This window comes from Simochromis diagramma, unplaced genomic scaffold (assembly GCF_900408965.1).
Source record: "Simochromis diagramma unplaced genomic scaffold, fSimDia1.1 OVJJ01000320.1, whole genome shotgun sequence".
Taxonomy (NCBI): Eukaryota; Metazoa; Chordata; class Actinopteri; order Cichliformes; family Cichlidae; genus Simochromis; species Simochromis diagramma.
The window spans coordinates 2178951-2199196 of NW_024386773.1; the positions used below are offsets into that span (position 1 = coordinate 2178951).

Here is a 20246-nt window from a genome sequence, read left to right on the forward strand (position 1 = left end):
TATCTGTTTACAGGAAAAGTTGCCGAGCTTGTTCCTCTGAGCTCAAATTAAAAATAAATAAATAAATGCTGTACCATAGCACCACATGAGGTGTAGTGAGTAGAAGGTTGTGGGTGAGCATAGCACAAATCAGAGATTAGACAGTTAGGAGAGGTCAAAAACAAACATAAAGCTACTACACCTGCTCTGTTTGTGTTTGTCCACATACCTGTCTGCAGGTTGTCGGTGGAGGCAGGCAGACGCCTGCAGATGGAGGAAGAGGAGGAAGATGCAGCAATGTTTCCCTGGTGAAGCCATCGCCGTGGTGACCAGAGTCTGATGCCAGCATGCGCTCTCTCTCCCTCCCTGCCCATCCTAATCTACTTTAATCTGCCCCATGCCTTTAAACCCCCCTGACAGATGGCAGAATTAGCCAATCACAGGACACAGCAGTGGCGAGCAGTGACAGGAACCCCGCCCACAGGTCAAACACACTGTTGTTCCCTCAGTTTATCATTTTCAGGTCAGCTCAGTCAAAATATATTTAATGTCTGGAGATTAAAGGCAGCAAAATGATGATTACATAAAACAAAGCACTGGTCAGCTGTCCGTCTGTAAATATGTTTGTCGTGTATGAAAGGTGTTCAGATGCACTGTTACAGGGATACCAGTGAATGAAATTTACACAATACAGTTACAATAACAATGCATTACCGGCAGGGAAACAGTGGCTTGTGGATCACATCTGGCCTTTCTGATTTTATTGGATTTGTTGCTGTATGTACCAGATTTAGTTTTATATCAAAAGTACTTTAGTAAACAGTGTAGTAAAGTAAAGACAGAATGAAGTGTAAGCCTCTTATAAATAAACAAAAAATAGGTTTTGTGTTTGACTCATTTGTTGCAGATGCATTTTATCTGTATTTTTAAGATTCAACATTATTTATTTATTTAAAGCATAGAAGCTTAAACTTAATTCTGTCTTTACTTCACTACACTATTTACCAAAGTATCTACAGTATATCTGTATCTACAGTTTACACAGTATTAATAATAAGTGGATGAGTTTCACTGGTGGTCTAGTGTTTAGGATTAAGGCAGGTACATGCACAGGGTTTGTGTGGCAGAAGAGGATGCAAGAGATAGGATGAGATGCAGGAAGACGATGTGTGGTGGTGATGACTAAATGGGGCAGCTGATACAAGAATATTCACACATTCTATGGGTGAATCAGAAAAACTCGGATATCTGTGAATTGGTGCTAATAAAATGCTAGAATTTCACTCACCAAAATCTTTACCTCACAGCAAGTGATTTTATTTGTCAGATAACGGCATATAATCCCCCAAATGGGACTAACAAGGTCAAGATGTTCATACTTTTGTGTTATTGCCTGGTGATTATCTTCATGCATCGTTTTTTAAATCAGACTAACCTCTCTAAGGACATTTCCAGCTTTTCCTGGTAAATCTCACACACAGCATTCTTGGTTTTAATCAACAGCCTGATCGTGTCCTGCACTGACCTTCTCAGTCACCTGCTTATCTCAGTAATACAGAAACATCATTGTCCTAACTGTTCACATAGAGCTAAATTTTGCTGCTGAGCAGACATTGTGAGTGAAGGTCTTGTCATCAGTGCACCAGAGATGCAAGGATCAGAGGTAGTGACAGTAGAAGAGTTTAAATACCTGGTGTCAACCATCCAAAGCAATGAACTGTGCAGAGAAGAGTGGAAGAAGAGAGTGCAACAGAAAGATTGAAAGGGGAGGTTTATAGGATGATAAGAGGCCTGATATTATATATGCTTTGAAGGTGAAGGTGCTAAGATTTTTGCTGCAAGTTACTTGAATAATCCGGATTAGAAATAAGTTTATCAGAGGGATACCTCAGATGGACATTTAGAGGAGGGGTAGTGGGTATATTGGACAAAAGTGGGAAAAGAAAGACCACAGTGAAGATTCAGGTTTTCCTTTAATTTGTCACATGTGTGAACTACATACTCTGTCCGCTAGAGGGCACTAACAAGACATCCATTAGCCGTTAATTGCAGGTTTAGATATCCAATTATTTGGTTTCGTTCTCATTTCAGTTTTTAAATAAAAACAATACAGTAAATTACTCAGAAACTGAGAAAACGGGAGGGTCGGGAGTGATGAATATGATGAATAATAATAGTGCGACTGACTGAAAGGGAGATAAAAAAAAAAGTGAAGACAAAAATAAGAGAAGGAAATTAGCAGCTCTCAATAATAAAACTACACTGATTTTATGTATAATTACCAAATTCTAAAATGAGTCCAAATTCTTTGTTTTGCAACAATTAAATGTGAAAACATTGGCGTGAAATGGCATAATTTTAATCAGGCATATATCGTGGCAACGCCCAACCGGGGGCCTCGGTGTAGACATCGCCGCGGTGCATCCTGGTTCCTTCCTTTCCATCCCAGGCTCGCTCAGCAATCATGGGTACGTCTGAAAGTTAATCTCAAATACCCCAAAAATGTGACTTCTGTGGGGGGTTTTCACAACAGTGCCGCGTATAAAGGTCTTACGAACAAATTTAAACTCGTTTGTGTCGGTAAAACTCTGCAGATTATTTAAAAAATCCGTTTTTATGCTTCTTTGAAACCGCAACGTGGAGCGGCCATAACATGTCTGAGCTGCTAGCGGCGTGTTAGCGGCATTAGCTCAGCACACCAAAGGTTCCCGTTACAGTTTAAGCTACCTGTCCCTTATTTTTGTTTTGTACTTAAATAGAAGATTTGCAAATGCCGTTAAAGTGATACCCGGTGGGGGTTAAGTGTCATTTTTAAAGCCGGTGGTTGTCTTTGTGAGAGCACCGAGCTTTAGCCGTTCTCTGCAGTTTTAGCCCAGCGCTTATCCAGCTCTCACTAATTTTGATATGTTGGCAAAATTCTGTTAAGTAAAACTTAACTGAAGCCCTGTCCTCACACTCATGGGAAGGATGCCTGACAAATCAGATTTCTGTTGAATAGGGACTGATAGTGAAATGTTTCTGCCCTGCGAACAGCGGGCTGAACAGTTTTTTTATGTACCCACCGAAGAGAAGCATCTGTGTTCCTTTTTGTCTTTCTCGTTAAGGAGTCCGTTTAATTGATCTACAGCATCACTGTGTTTGATGTTTATCTCTTTCCCCACAAAGACACTTGTTGTATATTAAAGAGGTGGTTTGATGTTTATTAGAACAGTTTTCTGGGTTTACAACGTTGGCCCTAGTAAGTTGTAATGGAGGGGTGTCCAGACTTTGGCTGCAATCTGTCCCTGGGCCAGACTTTAGACGTGCCTGCTGTATAGGCTCATCCTCATTAACTGATGCACAAATGGGGATATTCTTAAGTTACCCCTAGTAGGTGTCCAAGGGGGAAAGAGTTAAGCATGACTCGGGAAGGTCTGAAGTACCATCTTAATGGTCGTACCCGAGTGTGCTGACTTTGGCTTTTTTCTTCTTTTTTTGCCCTCTTTCAGGAAAGTGTCGTGGTCTGCGTACTGCCAGAAAGCTCCGCAATCACCGGCGTGAGCAGAAATGGCACGACAAACAGTACAAGAAGGCCCACCTGGGCACTGCCCTGAAGGCTAACCCCTTCGGAGGAGCCTCTCACGCCAAGGGGATCGTACTTGAGAAAGTGTAAGTATCACAACAGCAGCTAACACTTGTAATTTAGGAAGATATAAAGTAGTTTTTGGTCTTTTGAGTTCCTCTTTATTAAATCCATAATCAAGGGTGTTTGGGTTTAAGTTAAAGAGCTTTGTACTTTTCCTCTCTGTAGTGGTGTGGAGGCCAAGCAGCCCAACTCTGCCATTAGGAAGTGTGTGAGAGTTCAGCTCATCAAGAACGGCAAGAAGATCACCGCCTTCGTCCCCAATGACGGTTGCCTCAACTTCATCGAGGTAAACGGCAGTGGCGAGTTTATTCTTTAGAGGATTGTTTATGTAGATTCTACAACAGAAACATCGAGCCATCGTGTCCGCAATAGTCCAGTTTATGTGGACTTGAGTGTCTGTGTCTATGAAGTGTCTATGAAATGTCTAAGTTGCAGTAAACTACGGATTTTAACTTGCTCCAGTTTTTGATCTGTACGTGTATCTACAGATCTCATTGTAATTTTCTTTTGGGCCCTTAAAAGTTCTTAAATGTATAATTTAGCTCTGTTCTCAATTTTCGCTCTTCTAACCTCTTTTGTTTCTATTTCTTGACCTGCAGGAGAACGACGAGGTTCTGGTGGCAGGTTTCGGACGTAAGGGTCACGCCGTCGGTGACATTCCCGGAGTTCGTTTCAAGGTGGTCAAAGTGGCCAACGTGTCTCTGCTGGCACTCTACAAAGGCAAGAAGGAGAGACCAAGATCATAAACAGTCAACGAATAAAATAAAATAAACACATTTTCAATTACAGCCTGTTTGCTTTGTGTTTTCATTTCACTGTGTTTTTAAGGCACAGTGAGTTAAACTGATGTTTTTGTTACTGTTAAGCAGTGAATCATGCAAACTGTTTTTGCTTGAATTTCAGGTTAAACTACATCAATATTACCAGAAACTGGCTTACGTTTAACATTTAATTCAGGCCAATTATGTCAGTCTTTTCTGTATATATCCTCAAAATAAGGACTTCAAGTAATTTTGTAAGATCTCATTAATGTGAACAGTAGCAAAAACAAGTTTCACATGAACATATTTTTGCGGTTTGGTCGTCATTTTGCACTCACCCTTTCATGTGACGTAAATAATTTAAAATATGTGGGCGACTCAACACATACAGTCATTAAGTACAGGGCTGGGATAATATAAAGGTTCTGACACTGATTTTGAATGTAGACACAGTTATACCTGATCTCAGATCAGAAAGCTGGGTCATAATACTGTGGATCAAAAATAAGTGAAGACATACAGACCTCCCCTTAATGTAAAAAGAACATGTTTTTGGGTTATACTGAGCAAAGTCTTCCAGTGGTTTATCCCCCAAAAGGAGCTTTTGAGTTCAGCAGAAGAAGAAAAAATCTAAAAGTGCTGCTGACCTGGTTGTGGTCCAGTTTCACAAAATGATGGCATTTTGTGGCCCAACCTGTGTTGTTATTATTTTTAAGTTTTAAAAAAACAGGTTTCCAGTTACTTTGGTACTACGAGTGTTACACAATTAATACAAACAAATCAAAGATATTTTAAGAAGTGAATTTAAAAATAAAAACTACACTTAAAGGTACTTATTCTTTTAAAAATGGTATAAAAGCTGTTTCTATGACTTAATTTCCAAGGAGATAAACTAAAGCTGTATCTGTGCTGTCTGTGGTTTTAGTCTGATACCTCTTTGTAACAGCAGATGCTGCAGTGAGTCTTTCATTTTTATTTAAGGAGGTCATTAAAAACACGTTCATTGATGGTGGTGCCCTGGAGAAATGAAATGCCTCTTGAGAGAACGAGCTTCAAGCTAAAACAAATTTAAAAAAAAAAAGAAATGCCTAACAGTAACAGCTCATAACGTCTCAGTAAACACGGTGAAACGCTGCCCTCTGGTGGAAAAAATTTGAATTACATTTTGCACTGATTAAAATAAATAAAAGTCACATCATGACACCAAGTCGTTTAAACTTCATGGATAACAAGTTGGATCCAGAAACCATTTTGAATCCATGACCACCGCTCTCTCCTTGTCCCTCCTGACTGCTTTGTCTAGTTTTGCTTTATGCTTGCGTCCTTGGCGCTAATAGTGTGAGGTGGTGCCTGCAGGCTAGTCCAGCTCCTCCAGTGCCATCAGAAGGTTTACTCTGTCTTCCAGCTGAGTTTTAAGAGTGTGGAGGAGTTACAAGGAGAGCCGGACAGGGCCATAGAAGGTCATCAGCCCAGCAGTGGGACCGGTATCTGCTCCTTTGTGCCAGGTCCGAAAGCAGGAGCACTGCCAGAGCCCTACAAACTGACCTCCAGCTGACAACCTTTAGTGAGGTCTGTGCTCACAGCTCAGCGTCGTGAAGCTCGCCAGGCAGGTCCACAGCTGGAGTCCTGCCACAGTACCAGATATTTGCTCTAAACAATTTGAAGAACACAGCTTAGAACGTTTTCTTAAAAAAAAAAACTAAAAAAGGCAAATCTGAGGTGTGTGTTGGGCTTTTTTAAACTGGGATAATTTGATAACAAAATTCAGGCAAACTCTGATGATTGTGTCAACAGTTTCTTTTTTAATTCTAAATTGTCAACAAAATCAGGCAGACGAGCTGACAATGAGAAGCAGACACCAAACAGACTGGAGGGTGGAGGTGTGTCAGGGTAAACAGCTCTAACCACCCTGCAGTGTCACGCTGTCTGTCTACAGCAGGTAAATATAGTAACTGGTGTCAGATCCCCGTCCTCTCAGCCAGAGTGTTGTAGCTGCACAGAGGAAACATGACAGGCCCTGAGCCTGAGCTTTGCAGGATTGTCACACATGTGAGACGCCTCTGATGCAGATGTGTTAATCTGGTGAGTAAATTGTATGTGTGTATTTGGAGTCATGCTGTATGAACATATATTCTTGAAGGACACAGAAGCTGTGGAGCTTTATTGAGAGAACCCGTGTGGACATAAAGCTCTGGTTTCACAGACCTCCTCCTTCTCCTTCTGCCAGCTTTCAGCAACAACAACTTTGAATCTGCAGGGACTCAGCCAACCCAACACCAAACCACAAGGTAAAGGAAACAGGTGACATCTGATCTGTCAGCTCACAAACCTACAATGAGATGATGGTTTTACTTTAAAGTTTTAAACTGGTCTGGTGAACTCAGGCCTCCTGTCCCCTGAACATGGACCTATTCTGCCTTGCATTATTTCCTAACACATATATACTGTTACATTGGTGGGTACTCATATTAAACATGGCCACAGTTTCAACTGATAAGGTCCAAGTAATGTACAAGCAATCACTGTGAGCCAAGAACGCTTGCTTCACACTATAGTACACACTCAGTTCCAGGCTGTTGTTTCAACTCTTGGCTCTCTATGATGTCACAAAGACCGGGCATCCCTAATATGCTCATCCCAGACACTTCAGCCCTCGTTCACCTGCTGTGGCTTTTAAACGTAACATTAATGAGGGGCAGCCAATCAGTAGAAACTTGGCTTAAAAGTGGGAAGAGCTAAAACAACTTGTTTTGGTCAGGTGATGACTGGAGGGGATGCACTAAGGCCCAGAAAAGGCTAAACAAAGATTATTTTGATCTGTGAGTAGAGTCCAGAAATAACAATGTGTCTGAAAATGAGCATAATGTGTTGAGTAGCACCAATTTTCAGCTCTCAGGTGACTCAGAAACAAACAAATAAAAAGGAAGGAAATCTGTGTTCCTGAGGACACAGAGGATTATTTTGAACTTTCAAGAACTTCCAGGAATAAAAACACAGACCTGGAACAATCACTCCACAGCACTTCCTGCTGCTTTTTGTTCTGAGTATTTTTCTTAGATAAGAACCTTTAATTTTAGACCACATCAGTGGTCCCACCTTGTAGCTTTATGACTATAATGTTTTTTCTCCCATATTTTAACAATTTAATCACTGGAACTCTGAATATTTTTTCTTGGAATATTAGCCTCCACAGCTCCAATATTATTTTCTTTTACCTGCAATGACCTCCAAAAAATTCCATTGTATAACGTCATTGAATGTCAGTGCTCCTGGGCTCAGGCATATTTTTGCCTTTTACAAACAAAAAACAAAAAACTGGGACTAACACAGGGTGAAGACAGTAATAAAATATAAGACATTTAGCTGTGCCTCAGGTGGTAGAGTGGGTCATCTACCAGTTGGAAGGTCGGTGGTTCAGTGGTTCCTCCAGCTGTGTACCAAAGTGTCCCTGGGCAAGATGCTGAACCCTAAGTTGCCCTGATGCATTAATCAGACAATTAGAAAGCACTCAGGCATAGATAAAAGTGCTGTATGATCGGATGAATGAGCGCTCCAGTAAAAAGTGCATTGAGTGCTCCGCTGAGTAGAAAGGTACTATATAAATACCATAAATTCCATTTAGCTCACAGACAGACAAAAGCAGGATTCTCAGAAGACAAAATCAATAATTAAACTGAACATTGAGGCCAAACAAAACAAGAAAAATGTAAGGGAAAGCTGAGTTAAAACAACTTTTTGTGGAGAAAAACTCCAGATCAGCCACAGCAATCGTACCATAAAATCACTGAGATTTATCAGTTTCTCCTTGTGCTGCCACATGCTGCATGAATAAGCAAGCATACAGCTGTTGCTAATAAACAGAAAGGTGAGTGTATGTGAAAGGTTAACACTGTGAAAAAGCTTTAGTTTGACAGTAGACAGATGGATGACCTTCAATAAAAGGTCCACAGCTTGAGTCGAATCTTGCATGTTTTAAATGTAAATGATGATTTATTTATTTATTTTTTATTATTTTACAAAATCAAAGAGCAAAGTGTTTGCTTCTAAATTTCTTGCACTGGTTTCACAGATTAAGTAATCTGATTAAGTTCTCAGAAAAGTAAGCTAGATCCAAGGTCCCCTTAGAGCCATGGCCACAGGCTCGTCTTTGGTGTCTGGAATGACCTGTGTAGGTTTCTTTCCATTAATATGAACATGTGACCTCTTTAATTCAGCAGCCCGGTTTCAACATCAGGAAGTAGAAATTGACTAAATTCTGACCCGATTTAAATACGCAGGTTTCACCTGGTCTGACCGCGATCATTTATTCTGGCATCATGGAGCTTGATCGGTTCGGCATTCACGATGAGGATGATGAAGATGATGCAGCCACTCAGTACATGATTGAACAGAGTCTGCTGGAGAGCAACAAGCAGAAGGAGATGCACAGAAACGCCACAACGCGGGAGGACAGGAGGTCAGTCCACCAGATACCTGGAAAAATCTGATGTTTGCCATGTTTTAAGGAACTTGTTGTGCTCATATTCAGCTTCAGTTTTTTATTTTTTGGAATCCTTTATATGCATGATTCACTCTTTAAAATAATACTGAACCATTGTGCAGCCCCTCAGTTTGCTTTCTGTTTGAAACAAATTTGTTTAAGCAGCTTTCTTGTGATTGATATGTGGCCATATTCAAGATCTGCTCTCTTTGACATCACATAGCGCCAGTAAAAGAAAAAACAGATGGAAACTGAGTGTGGTGGGGTTTTTGTTTTGTTTTGTTCTGTTTTTTCTTTCCAGCAGCTCAGAATCTGAAGACATCAGCAAGATCTTCACTGCTATTAGACAAGGTGAGACAAGATGAACACTTCTGATTTTATTGTTAAATAATAAAAAATAAGCTAAAGCTTTGTTTTCTTTTTCAGAACTGGAATAAGAAAAAGACTTTGACATAATGCAGTCTAGCATGTTACTGCTTGAACAACATCAGTGAGCTTAGTTCTTATGCTAAGAATTTGCATCTTCTTCCCTGGCACATAAAAAAAAACATGTGCCACATCCTCTCTTCCCTCCTGCCTACAGGCCATCGCCACTTGGATGATGCTCAATCAGCCCAGTCACAATAAAAGTCAAGTTATTCTCATTAGCTCTGAGGTTTCACTTTCCAACATACACCCTTTTGTTGTCTGTATGGATTGTTGTCAGGTCCATATTTCCCATAATGTTAAAAGTCTCTGAATCATCTTGTCTGCTGATCATTTTACACCTATCCATCCTATCCAGCTTCATGGACTCCCCATTCTCCAACATACCAAGTATCCACCTTTCAGTGATTTGGCTCCTGCATATCTTCATCCTTAACTCCTTTCTGTTTCCTACGCTCCGCTTCAGCTCTTCTCCTGACTCCTCCTTCTTGCTTCAGACCCAACACAACCTTCTGCACATGGTCTTTAGAACTTATTACCACTTCACCTTCTTCAGCAAGACTGTGACACACATCTGTTTTTAATAATTTCTCCTGGATTTTAAACCTGTTTTAATACTGTCCTTGTTGTTAATTTGGTGCTGCAGATGACTTTGAGTGCTTTAAAGGCACCAGCATTGTTGTTTTGTTGTTCTTCTTCATTTTTCTTTCTATGAGGACATATATTTGTTGAACCACTGTATGCTCCACATAAAACAACAAAAAGTGGTTCTGATGTTTACATGCTGCAGACTGAGACTCTGTATGAATGTCCATCCTTGCAGGTAATGAGAAGCTCCTGAAGGATCTGTGTGTCAGACAGAAAGAGAGCTTTTCACTGGCAGACAGCAGAGGCTGGACGCCTCTCCACGAAGCAGCATCTCAGAGCAACCAGAGCATCCTGGAGCTCACGTACAAAGGTTTGTGTCAGCTTCAGTGTTTCTGTGCAGATGTGTGGTAAGTAATGATGGCCTTTATTTAAACTAATCTGACACCTGTTTTCCAGCTTCCGGCCCAGACTCAGTGAAGTGTTGCACGCTGCGAGGTCAGACTCCACTCTTCCTCGCAGTAGAACATGGTCTTATAGAAAATGCCTCCTTCCTCCTCAAACATGGAGCCAGCCCAGACATCCAGGATGACAACCAGGACTCCCCGCTATTTGTGGGTAAGATGCATGGCATTTCCAGACTTCAATACCAAGAGCTGACACTGATTCAGACACTAACTCACAGCTTTCTCTGTGATGTTTGTTGTTGTCTGCCTGTCTGCAGCGATCCGCTTAGACCGCCTTGACTTGGTGAAGCTGCTGCTCCTGCGTGGCTCCAACGTCCACCAGGAGGGTTGCCACGGCCGTCGGCCCCTCCACGAGGCCTCACGGTTCGGCAGAACAGAGATGGTAAAGGTGCTGCTGGAGGCTGGAGCGAGGCCCGACCCCCGCAGCCACTATGGCCTCACGCCGCTGGCTCTAGCAGCTCAGGAAGGTCACCTAGAGGTGGTGCAGATTCTGCTGAAGAAAGGTGATAGAAGCTTCAACTAGATAATGGTCCATTAGATGCTGGAAAGTCACTGTCAGAGTTAGATTCAGCTGAGAAAGAAACTAATCTTCAGTTAAAGAGAAGAAAACACACCACAGCTTTAAAAGCATGTTGCTGGCATGTTGCTTGTCCTGCAGGTGCTGACGTCTTCTCTCAGGCACAGGACGAGGCATCCATCATGTATGAAGCATCAGCGTCTGGTAATCCAGCCGTCATCAGCCTCCTGCTGGAATATGGTGCCGATGCCAACGTTGCGAAACACACGGGACACATGCCAATCCACCGTGTCGCTCACCGAGGACACCTGGAGTAAGTGTTCAAACGTCTTCTGAAAACATTTAATAAAGCATGCATTTATGATTATGTAAGCAAAAAGCATCTCAGGGTTTCCACATTACAAAGAAATGCTGCTATAAATTGTCATAGAAACCACACCTAAGATATAAATCCTTAAGACTATAGAAAAAGCACTGTCACCTCATTGTCTCATTATTGAAAAAACTAAAATAATTATTAATTCACAGAAAAACAAAAACAAGAAACACAGGAAAGTAGAACCAAACTCACACGAGACAAAAGACTATCAAAATAAGACAGGAAATAACACAGAGACAAGACTGGAGGGACAGAATGGGAACACCTAAGGGGGTTATTTAAAACGTATTATCAACTGAAGCAATCAGGCAGCTAAAGGAACAGAAACGGGATCAACACAAACCCCAGGAATGTAAACAGAACACCATAAACAGAAGACTAAATAACACAGGATACAGAACCAAACTACAAGATTATGAAAAATACAAAACAAGACAATCCATAAACATCCCCAAAACTCATAAACCATGGGTCCAAGACCCAAGGGGGTAGTCTTATTTTACTCAGACTGAAGGTTAATGCAGTCATCAGCAACGGTCAGAGAACAGAACAAAAGGCATCCAAATCCAAAGAAGAACTCTTCTTCATATCAAATTCTGACTTTCAAGCTCATTGGAGTTGTACGAACAGTGTTTTTTACCATATTTGCATGTGTGTTTAGACATGTTTCAGTAAATCGCTGCACCTGTTTCCCATTTTAGCAGGTTATGGTAAAGAAGTGAGCGGTGGCTCAAGTCTTTTGCACAGTACTGAATGTCACCTTAATTTGAACTTGGCGAATAAATCAACAAGCATGAAAAATGTGTATCTTTGTGTGTTTGCTGTCAGAGCTCTGCAACTACTGCTTCCTGTCACCTCTATGAGGGACATAAATGACAGTGGGATGAGTCCCCTTCACTCAGCTGCTGCAGGAGGACACACAAACTGCATCAAGGTGTGTGTGTGTGTGTTTATGGGTGTTTCTATAATCAATAAAAGTAGGTGTAAACAGCATGTGTTTGTTGCTCTACCATTTATATAGAGAGATTTCTCCTAAATGAGGGATTGTTGGTGACAATATAACAAAGCAACTTCATTTCATAGTGTGAAATGTCTGGGTCTGTTGGGGCTAAATCATTATGTTAGAATGACTTCTTTTTATTACTCGTGCAAAAGTTCCCAGTTTAGATGTTCCCTCATCTTCAAACTCCTATCAGGTATTGCTGGACGCAGGATACGACCCCAACTACATGCTCCACCCCTGGGTTCGCCGCAGCTACGATGATGAGAGGAAGTCAGCTCTCTTCTTTGCCGTCTCTAATAATGATATGCCGTCAGCAAAATTGCTGCTGGAGGCCGGAGCCATGACCAACCAGGACCCGGTCAAATGTCTGCAGGTACAAATGTGAGCACAGGTGCTGATCTCAGGGGTGGGGTGGGGGGCATGTGCCCTCCACATGCTTTTTTCTCAAATTAAAACATCAAAGAATACCAGCAGAATACCAGTGTGTGTTTATCATGTGGTTTCTTTACATTAGAAACGGCATTTCCATCATAAATTTATGCAGAAAATGAACACATTTGCCAGAAATTTATGACACTGACTATCTGACGATTAAAATTTCCTCCTGGGATGACACCCAGATATCTCACCTAATGTTCTTCCCTAATATGCAAGAAAAACCTCAATTTGTGGATGTGGGCGTGGCTTCCTTAAAGGTTTGGTACAATGTCCTGAGCTGGGTGGTTGAATCTGGGTCTGTTCATCAGGAAAAAAAATAATACCACTGTTTATGATTCAGCGTTCTGTTTTTTTAGGTTGCACTGCGCATGGGCAACTATGAGTTGATGGACCTGTTGCTGCGGTTCGGAGCCAATGTCAACTATTACGCCAGGATAAACACGACTCACTTCCCGTCAGCACTGCAGTACGCTTTCAAAGATGAGGTGAGCCGCTGTCTTTATTCAGTACATCTCTACTGCAGATTCAACAGCTTCACTCATGTTATTGTGTTTTCATGTCATGTGTGTCAGGTGATTCTCAGGATGCTGTGTAACTATGGTTACAATGTGGAGCGCTGCTTTGACTGTCCCTATGGAAACAAACCCCACATCCCTGAAGACTATGAGGGATGGAGCGACAGCGTGATCAAAGACACCATGGTAATATAAAAGGTGACAAGTGGCTGTACATAAAAGATGGAAGTAAAACCTGCATGTTTCTCTAGGTGAGCCAAGATATTTAAAAATCTCACCACCAAAATAGTCCTATGATCAGTCGAAGTGTTAAACGAGATAAAGGTTTCTGACACAACTTCACCTACTAGTTGTGAGAAGTTTATACACACATCATGGGGATGAATGCCATGGTAATTTCAAGCTTTTCATGATTTCTTTGAACTGTTGTTTTTCCAGGGTGGAATGATTGTACGGCATAAGTCTTTAATGACTTGCACAAGTTTGAATTCATTTTGGATTTTCTCTTATCCACACAGGGTCGAAGTACATATACAGATTTGAAGCTTAATGTTAACCCTCTCATCCATCCCAAAACCATTACTGTCCTTTTTGAAGACCCAATTATGTCCAAGTTTCAACCATCTAGCTCTGTATTAGAGATGGAGTTGAAGAGTGTGAAAGTATTTTTCCCTCTTTATCATTCTATCCAACAGTCCCAAACCATAAAACTTTTCTCCACAAGGTATTTAGCTTGTCCATGTGGGTAGATACAAATTTCAGTTGAGCTTGAAAGTGTCAATTTTGGCACAGGGGTTTCTTTCTTGGTTGACAACCTGTCAGCCCATAATTATTTAAAACTCACTTCACTGTGGTCAGTCACGCTAATGTTCTAGCAGTTTTCAGTTCATGGCAGTCTTGAGCCCAGGTGGGCAGCTTGCGTAGGGGAGAGCAGTGTACCATGACTTATGAGATGAATCATCAATTTGAAAATCATGAACACATTTAATGATGACTATTTAAATGACCATGATTTTTACAATCTACAGTAGTTAGTTAACACAATAAAACAAGTCTTTGAGCTTTTCATGTATTTTAAAACAGTTTTTTTAGAGACCTGGAATGTAAATGTGCCTGTCTCTAAGCCACTTTGGTCAAGTTTTGTTAAATGAGCTCTAGACTAAATAAAATAGACGTGACACTTTTCTCTAAAAGGACAGACATTTTAAGGTATATTTTAAAGTATACCCCACACATGTCGTTTTTAAGTGGTGTCTGCAATATATTGCTGATGACCTAAGGCAATAGGCTAAAACGCATGTCAATCAATAAAGTTGTTCTTTATACTACAAGCTGCTGGAACTTCAGCCTCTTTATCATCAGTGAAAACCCCAACCCCAAGCAACTACTAGGTCTATATGTAGATTTTTTCTTTTTTCTTTTGTTTAATTGTTCTCCAAGGACACACAACACGATCAGGAACATGGTACTTTCCACAAAAAGCCAATTTTTCCTTTCTCCAGATCACAGGTTTAAGGTAATCATGACTCAGACTCAGAAGGCAAACCTTCTCTGTTTGTTTTCAGTGATAAAATAAAAGCTCTTCCGTTTGTCCGTCAGCGCAGTTCTGCGAGGTGATCACAGTTTCCTGGCTGAAACACCTGTCGGGCCACGTGGTTCGTGTCCTGCTGGACTACGTGGATCACGTGACCATGTGCTCCAAACTGAAGGCGGTTCTGATGGAGCAGAAGCAGTGGCCGGACATCTGCAGACTGCAAGGTGACTGAAATTAGATGTTGTCTCTTAGCTCAGAGGGAAAATCCTGAACTTACCGATGGCCTTCATTTCCTCCGCTGCTCTCTCAGAAAACACCCGCTGCCTGCAGCATCTCTGCCGCCTGCGAATCCGCCGGAGCCTCGGCCGCCTCCGTCTCCGGTCCCAGGTCTTCATGAGCTTCGTGCCCCTACCGGAGCGGCTGAAAGACTACATCCTGTACCGGGAGTACAACCTGCTGCGGGGCCGGTGGGGCGGCAATCCGGGCTGATAATTTAGAGGCTAAAAGAGGAGCGTGTTAGGCTGACATACAAATGTGCATATTTTTATTTCACAAAGAAAATGGGGGGAAATTAAGGAGCATGCAAAACATGTGTTTTTGGTAGCGTTCGCAAACACGACAGCTCGAAAAGATAGATTGATGTGAAGGTCAAAGGCAACAATTAGGAAATGATGCTGGTGTATTCTTAATATGACGTGTCACCTTTGACCTCTGACCTCACTCTTACATTTCACATCTGCCTTTTTTTCACCTTGACTCTAAAATGTGTTTTAAGAGAAAAAGTGAGTCTAGTTAGTTACAAATATAATGCAGAATAATATTATATAATAAGCTCGAGTTGTTCATGACAAGTCATTTACAAATCAATACAATCATCCATTACCAACTGATGCATAATGTTTTGTTTAATCATTTACATTTAAAAACAACAAACAAACTGAAGATGTAGAACATACTATACTATTCCTTTAAAAGTAAATACTGCCCCGAGAGCCAACTGTGCGAATATGTTATTGTACACATGCATATTTTTAAAATAAAACAAAACATTTGCAGATTTAAAAATACAAATAATAAAAAAATTAATGTTTTCTACATCAAAGAAACTATAGTGTATTATTAAGTCATTTTATAATTATTGTATTTAAGTTTACGTTAGAAAAAAATCAAGCACCATCTTGTTTTTGTAAGATTATTTATTTTGGAAAACAACACGTGGTATCTGCTAAAGAAAGGTGTGATGCGGGTCCCCATTGTCTTTACTGATGCTACACAGGTGTACAGTAAGGTTAGAGATCTGTAGGCTATTGTATTGATAAAACAGCAGTTTCCACAGTGTTTTTAATTAGTTTTAATATTTTTGAATATCCAAATAATGTGCGGGACTATACAAACACATTACCACATGTCCTGGATATTTACGTTATAATAGCCCGTCAATATAAGATTACATGTTTTATACACATATTGCTTCAAATTGCTAAGTGTAAATGTATAAAATGTGATGTAACAGTATAAAATTGATGTCAGTATTCAACATGGTGATTTATGACAATGACAGCAAAAATAAACATAATAATGCTGTAATTTGAAAATCTGGTGAAATAAACTGACTCAGAGATTATATTTTGAAAGGTTTGAGAAAAGACTTGATAAAAACTTTCCATAAGCGGTCTGAGGTCGGCTGAAGGGACTTATGTAACAGCAGATGTGGAGTAGAGGTGACAGGATGTCTCAGAGGTCACAGAGACCAGCACCTGGGATAACCCCTGCTGAGGTGCTTTGATGAGAAAAGTCTCTCACTTCAGTTAAGAGATTTTTTTTCCCCCCCCCCGCTTTTTTTGGAAATTCTATGTCACACCAGGAAAAAAAAAGTCTCATCTAAAGACTGCTGCTGAGTTTGAAGCATCAACAGAGGTTTAACTGTAAAAGTTTGGCTGCACAGCTTCTGGACCTGAGAAGTGAAGACAAAGTACCCTAAAACTAAAGCTGTATTATGTTTAATGGCCAGCAGACTTTCCAGCAATCAGTGTAAGTTTCAAGTTTAAAACTTGATTAACACAAAATGATGTTTATTGTATAAATAATGGTATCATCCGGAGTAAAATTGCCTTAAAGCGGGATAATCTTTAAGCCTTAAATGCAGACCGGTTGCAGACACCCCTGGAGATTTCCAAGTCCGCTGGCTGAGGCGCACACACAGTTGGTGCGCTGTTATGTAAATCATCAATCCTCACACCCACAATCTGATGACAAAATTTAAATCATGCAAGTCAAGCGGGCCTCAATTACATGGGTGGGAACTAGTGTGTTAGCGCGCAGTTAGCTCGTTAACGTGTTAGCCGTCTAGCCCCACGCAGGGGTAGCTCGTTAACGGAGATTTGCCGTGTTGTGGCGTTAACGTCATTTCAACGAGATTAACGCTGACAGCACTAGTGGGAACACAACGAATATGACTGCACATTTACGCTGACATCATCCTAGTGCAAAGACAAGTGGAAGCAGACAAAAACAACAAGCATGCATGCTACAAACTTTACCCGGGTCATTTAGACAGCCGTTAGCACATGATTATGGGGACCTGATATGTTTAATATTGTGGCGAGCTCAGACAAGGAGGAGACGGAGGTGTCGTTTGGTCTTGCTTCCCGTGAGCTAGCCAGGGAGCACAGCTGTTTATTGACATCTGCAGAAGAACACTGCCGCTAGCTAACTGCTCAGTGCGGCAACCGCACAGCAACAACAACAACACACAGGGCGCCCTCTGACCCCGGAAGGACACACCGTCGCAGCGAGAGGGCGTCACCCGTCACTATGGCAACATAAACAAAACATAACTGTACAAACAGAACCCCGAACAACCCTGACCCGCTACAATATGCTGCTGAGAATATAGCCCAGAAGAAGCGTATAGTATAGCTTTTATTTTGGAAAGAGCCATTTCTCTGTAATAAACTCTCTTTTCCAAAGATGAGTGATTCCTCAATCAGATACAGGTGTTACCGCGCCAGATCCGCAGTAAGGAAACCTCTGGCAGTTACTTGAAGGTTCCGTAACTGACTCGTAGCCGGCAACAGCTTACTATACAGGTCAACTCCGCTAGCAAAAAGATCGAAGGAGGCGTAGGAAACTGCTTCACAGAACTTTATTTCTTCTCTAAGGCACGAACACCGCGTACAGTGGGCTGAAACAGTTTACTCACAGCGAGCATCGCCGACACAACTCTGGCTGTCGAGGGAGTTATTATATTCCTTTTATTTATTTTCTTTTCGTCTCTTCTGTAGCTAACCGTTACTTTTTCCCCTTCTCCGCTCTCTCTCTTCACACACACACCAGGCAGTCCCGCTAACACACATCTCGAATACATTTCCCATCAGGCTTCATCCTTAAAGGGCCATGCCTGTAACACAGGGCTTGCAAAATCGCTAGCCCGACGTCCCGGGGCTAGCGATTTTTCCAGTCGAGCTACCAAAATCTATCTCTGCCCTGCCCGTCGGGCTATTGTAGGAAGGAAAAATATATGTCAATGCTTTTGCATTCTTTCGGAAATGTAGCTGGGTAATTATGTCATTGGCATCGGTGAGCCACTGTCAATATGTGACATATTGAAATCGCGTTTGAATTTGCGCTTGTTTTTTGCTTTCACTTTGCAAATGTCCAGGTGCCTTCTTTTGGCGCACCGGCCGGTCACGACCGGTGGGGGAAAAGTCACTCGGGTCAGAACATGGGCTGCCACCATCATCCCACTTCTGACACCAATGTGGCGAGCTCAGACAACGAGGAGACGGAGGTGTTGTTTGGTCTTGCTTCCCGTGAGCTAGCCAGGGAGCACAGCTGTTTATTGACATCTGCAGAAGAACACTGCCGCTAGCTAACTGCTCAGCGTGGCAACCGCACAGCAACAACAACAACACACAGGGCGCCCTCTGACCCCGGAAGGACACACCGTCGCAGCGAGAGGGCGTCACCCGTCACTATGGCAACATAAACAAAACATAACTATACAAACAGAACCCCGAACAGCCCTGACCCGCTACAATATGCTGCTGAGAATATAGCCCAGAAGAAGCGTATAGTATAACTTTTATTTTGGAAAGAGCCATTTCTCTGTAATAAACTCTCTTTTCCAAAGATGAGTGATTCCTCAATCACAGTGATATATTTATTTTTTTAATTACTTTTGTTTCAGCAACATTAAATTTAAAAACTGTACTTTTGAGTTAAAATATATATTTATAATTTTAATAAATGACAAATTAAAAAGGCATGAACATTTTTTTTTGTATCGAAAAATACCGAACCGTGAATTTTGTGTATCGTTGTACCCCTAATAAATAAATAAATAAATATATATATATATATATATATATATATATATATTCATTCCTTGTATTATTGCTGGCTGTAAGCAGTTTTAGTGTTTTGAATAGGAACAGTGCATGAAAATATATTTTAAGGGTTATGTATGGAATTACATGTGTCGCATCACAATGGCTATGTCCAGCTTTTAAATACAGCTTATATAAATGCAATCGAATATAATATCAAATTAAAAAAGAAAATATTTCTAAATATTAAGCTACAAATATGTGAAATTTAAATTTTCTGATTTGATTACGTTTTATTTTTTAAGTTAAAGCTCAAAACGGTCACCTTAGGGTGTTTTATTCATATCCAACAATATTAGAGACTACTTTAATCTGACAACGTTTTTCCATGTGCGGCTCACTGTCCTGGAGTGGAAGCCGATGTGGTCTTCCGCTACTGCAGCCCATCTGCTTCAAAGTTTGGCATTTGCACTCAGAGATGCTCTTCTGCATACCTTGGTTGAAATGAGTGATTATTTGAGTTAATTTTGCTTTGCTAGCAGCGCCACAATTCTCGGTTTTCCTTTCATCAAGAAGACATATTCTCCCAGAGGACTGTCGCTCACTGGATATTTTCTCTTTTTTGGCCCATTCTCTGTAAACCCTGCAGATCAGAAGTTTCTGAAATACTGTCTAGCATCAATAACTATACCATGTTCAAAATCATTTACATCACCTTCAGTGGGTAGTCTGGAGCATGTCTACATGCCTCTGACTGGTTAGCGGCTAAACAGGTGTACCTAATTAAGTATGTAAATGGAGAAATCTTGCTTTCAGTTGTGGTACATTTGTTTTTTTCGGGGAGAGGTTCTCTGATGTTTGCAGAGAATTTGAAGGTTTCTGTCGTTTCTCCATTTCATGCCTTCTTACCCGCTCTGCCCTTCTGCCTGTGACCTGAAAATCTATCTCAAGTACATGATTTTAAAGCAAGTTTTAGCTTCTAAAGTGCACCAATAGAAGACGCACAGGTGCATCTTTTGCTGGAGTGTTTTTACCCTCCATGTTTACAAGAGCAGTGGCACAGTTGGAATGTACAAAGCATGATGAAAGGAGGACTCTTACCCTGCATTTTATTCTACTTACAAATTTAATTAAAAGCAGGGCTAAATATAAGAGTTATATAGGAACATTGTTGCACTCACACACTGTAGTTGGGCTGCACTAAACACC

The 20246-nt window shown here is 41.1% G+C and overlaps 2 protein-coding genes across 4 annotated transcripts; both read left to right on the top strand.

Annotated features, from left to right (window-relative positions):
• The first annotated feature begins 2334 nt into the window (after nt 1-2334).
• On the top strand, nt 2335-4392 carry rps23 (ribosomal protein S23). The gene is made up of 4 exons (XM_040003134.1): nt 2335-2447; nt 3468-3627; nt 3770-3890; nt 4204-4392. The coding sequence occupies exons 1-4, from the start codon at nt 2444-2446 to the stop codon at nt 4348-4350; spliced, it is 432 nt and encodes a 143-aa protein (XP_039859068.1). The 5' UTR covers nt 2335-2443; the 3' UTR covers nt 4351-4392.
• A 115-nt stretch (nt 4393-4507) lies between these two features.
• LOC120715867 (dynein heavy chain 12, axonemal-like) lies at nt 4508-15224 on the top strand. 3 transcript variants are annotated; one of them, XM_040003106.1, is made up of 14 exons: nt 4508-6447; nt 6593-6653; nt 8643-8821; nt 9147-9196; nt 10095-10229; nt 10316-10474; nt 10581-10826; nt 10982-11153; nt 12048-12153; nt 12416-12595; nt 13017-13145; nt 13233-13361; nt 14780-14933; nt 15020-15224. In XM_040003106.1, exons 3-14 carry the CDS (start codon nt 8682-8684, stop codon nt 15196-15198), a joined length of 1779 nt encoding a protein of 592 aa, XP_039859040.1. In that variant the 5' UTR covers nt 4508-6447; nt 6593-6653; nt 8643-8681; the 3' UTR covers nt 15199-15224. The 3 variants fall into 3 exon arrangements, with proteins under 3 accessions (XP_039859040.1, XP_039859049.1, XP_039859058.1); XM_040003115.1 differs by having other exon boundaries at nt 9150-9196; XM_040003124.1 differs by lacking the exon at nt 15020-15224 and having other exon boundaries at nt 14775-14906.
• Nucleotides 15225-20246: the final 5022 nt, after the last annotated feature.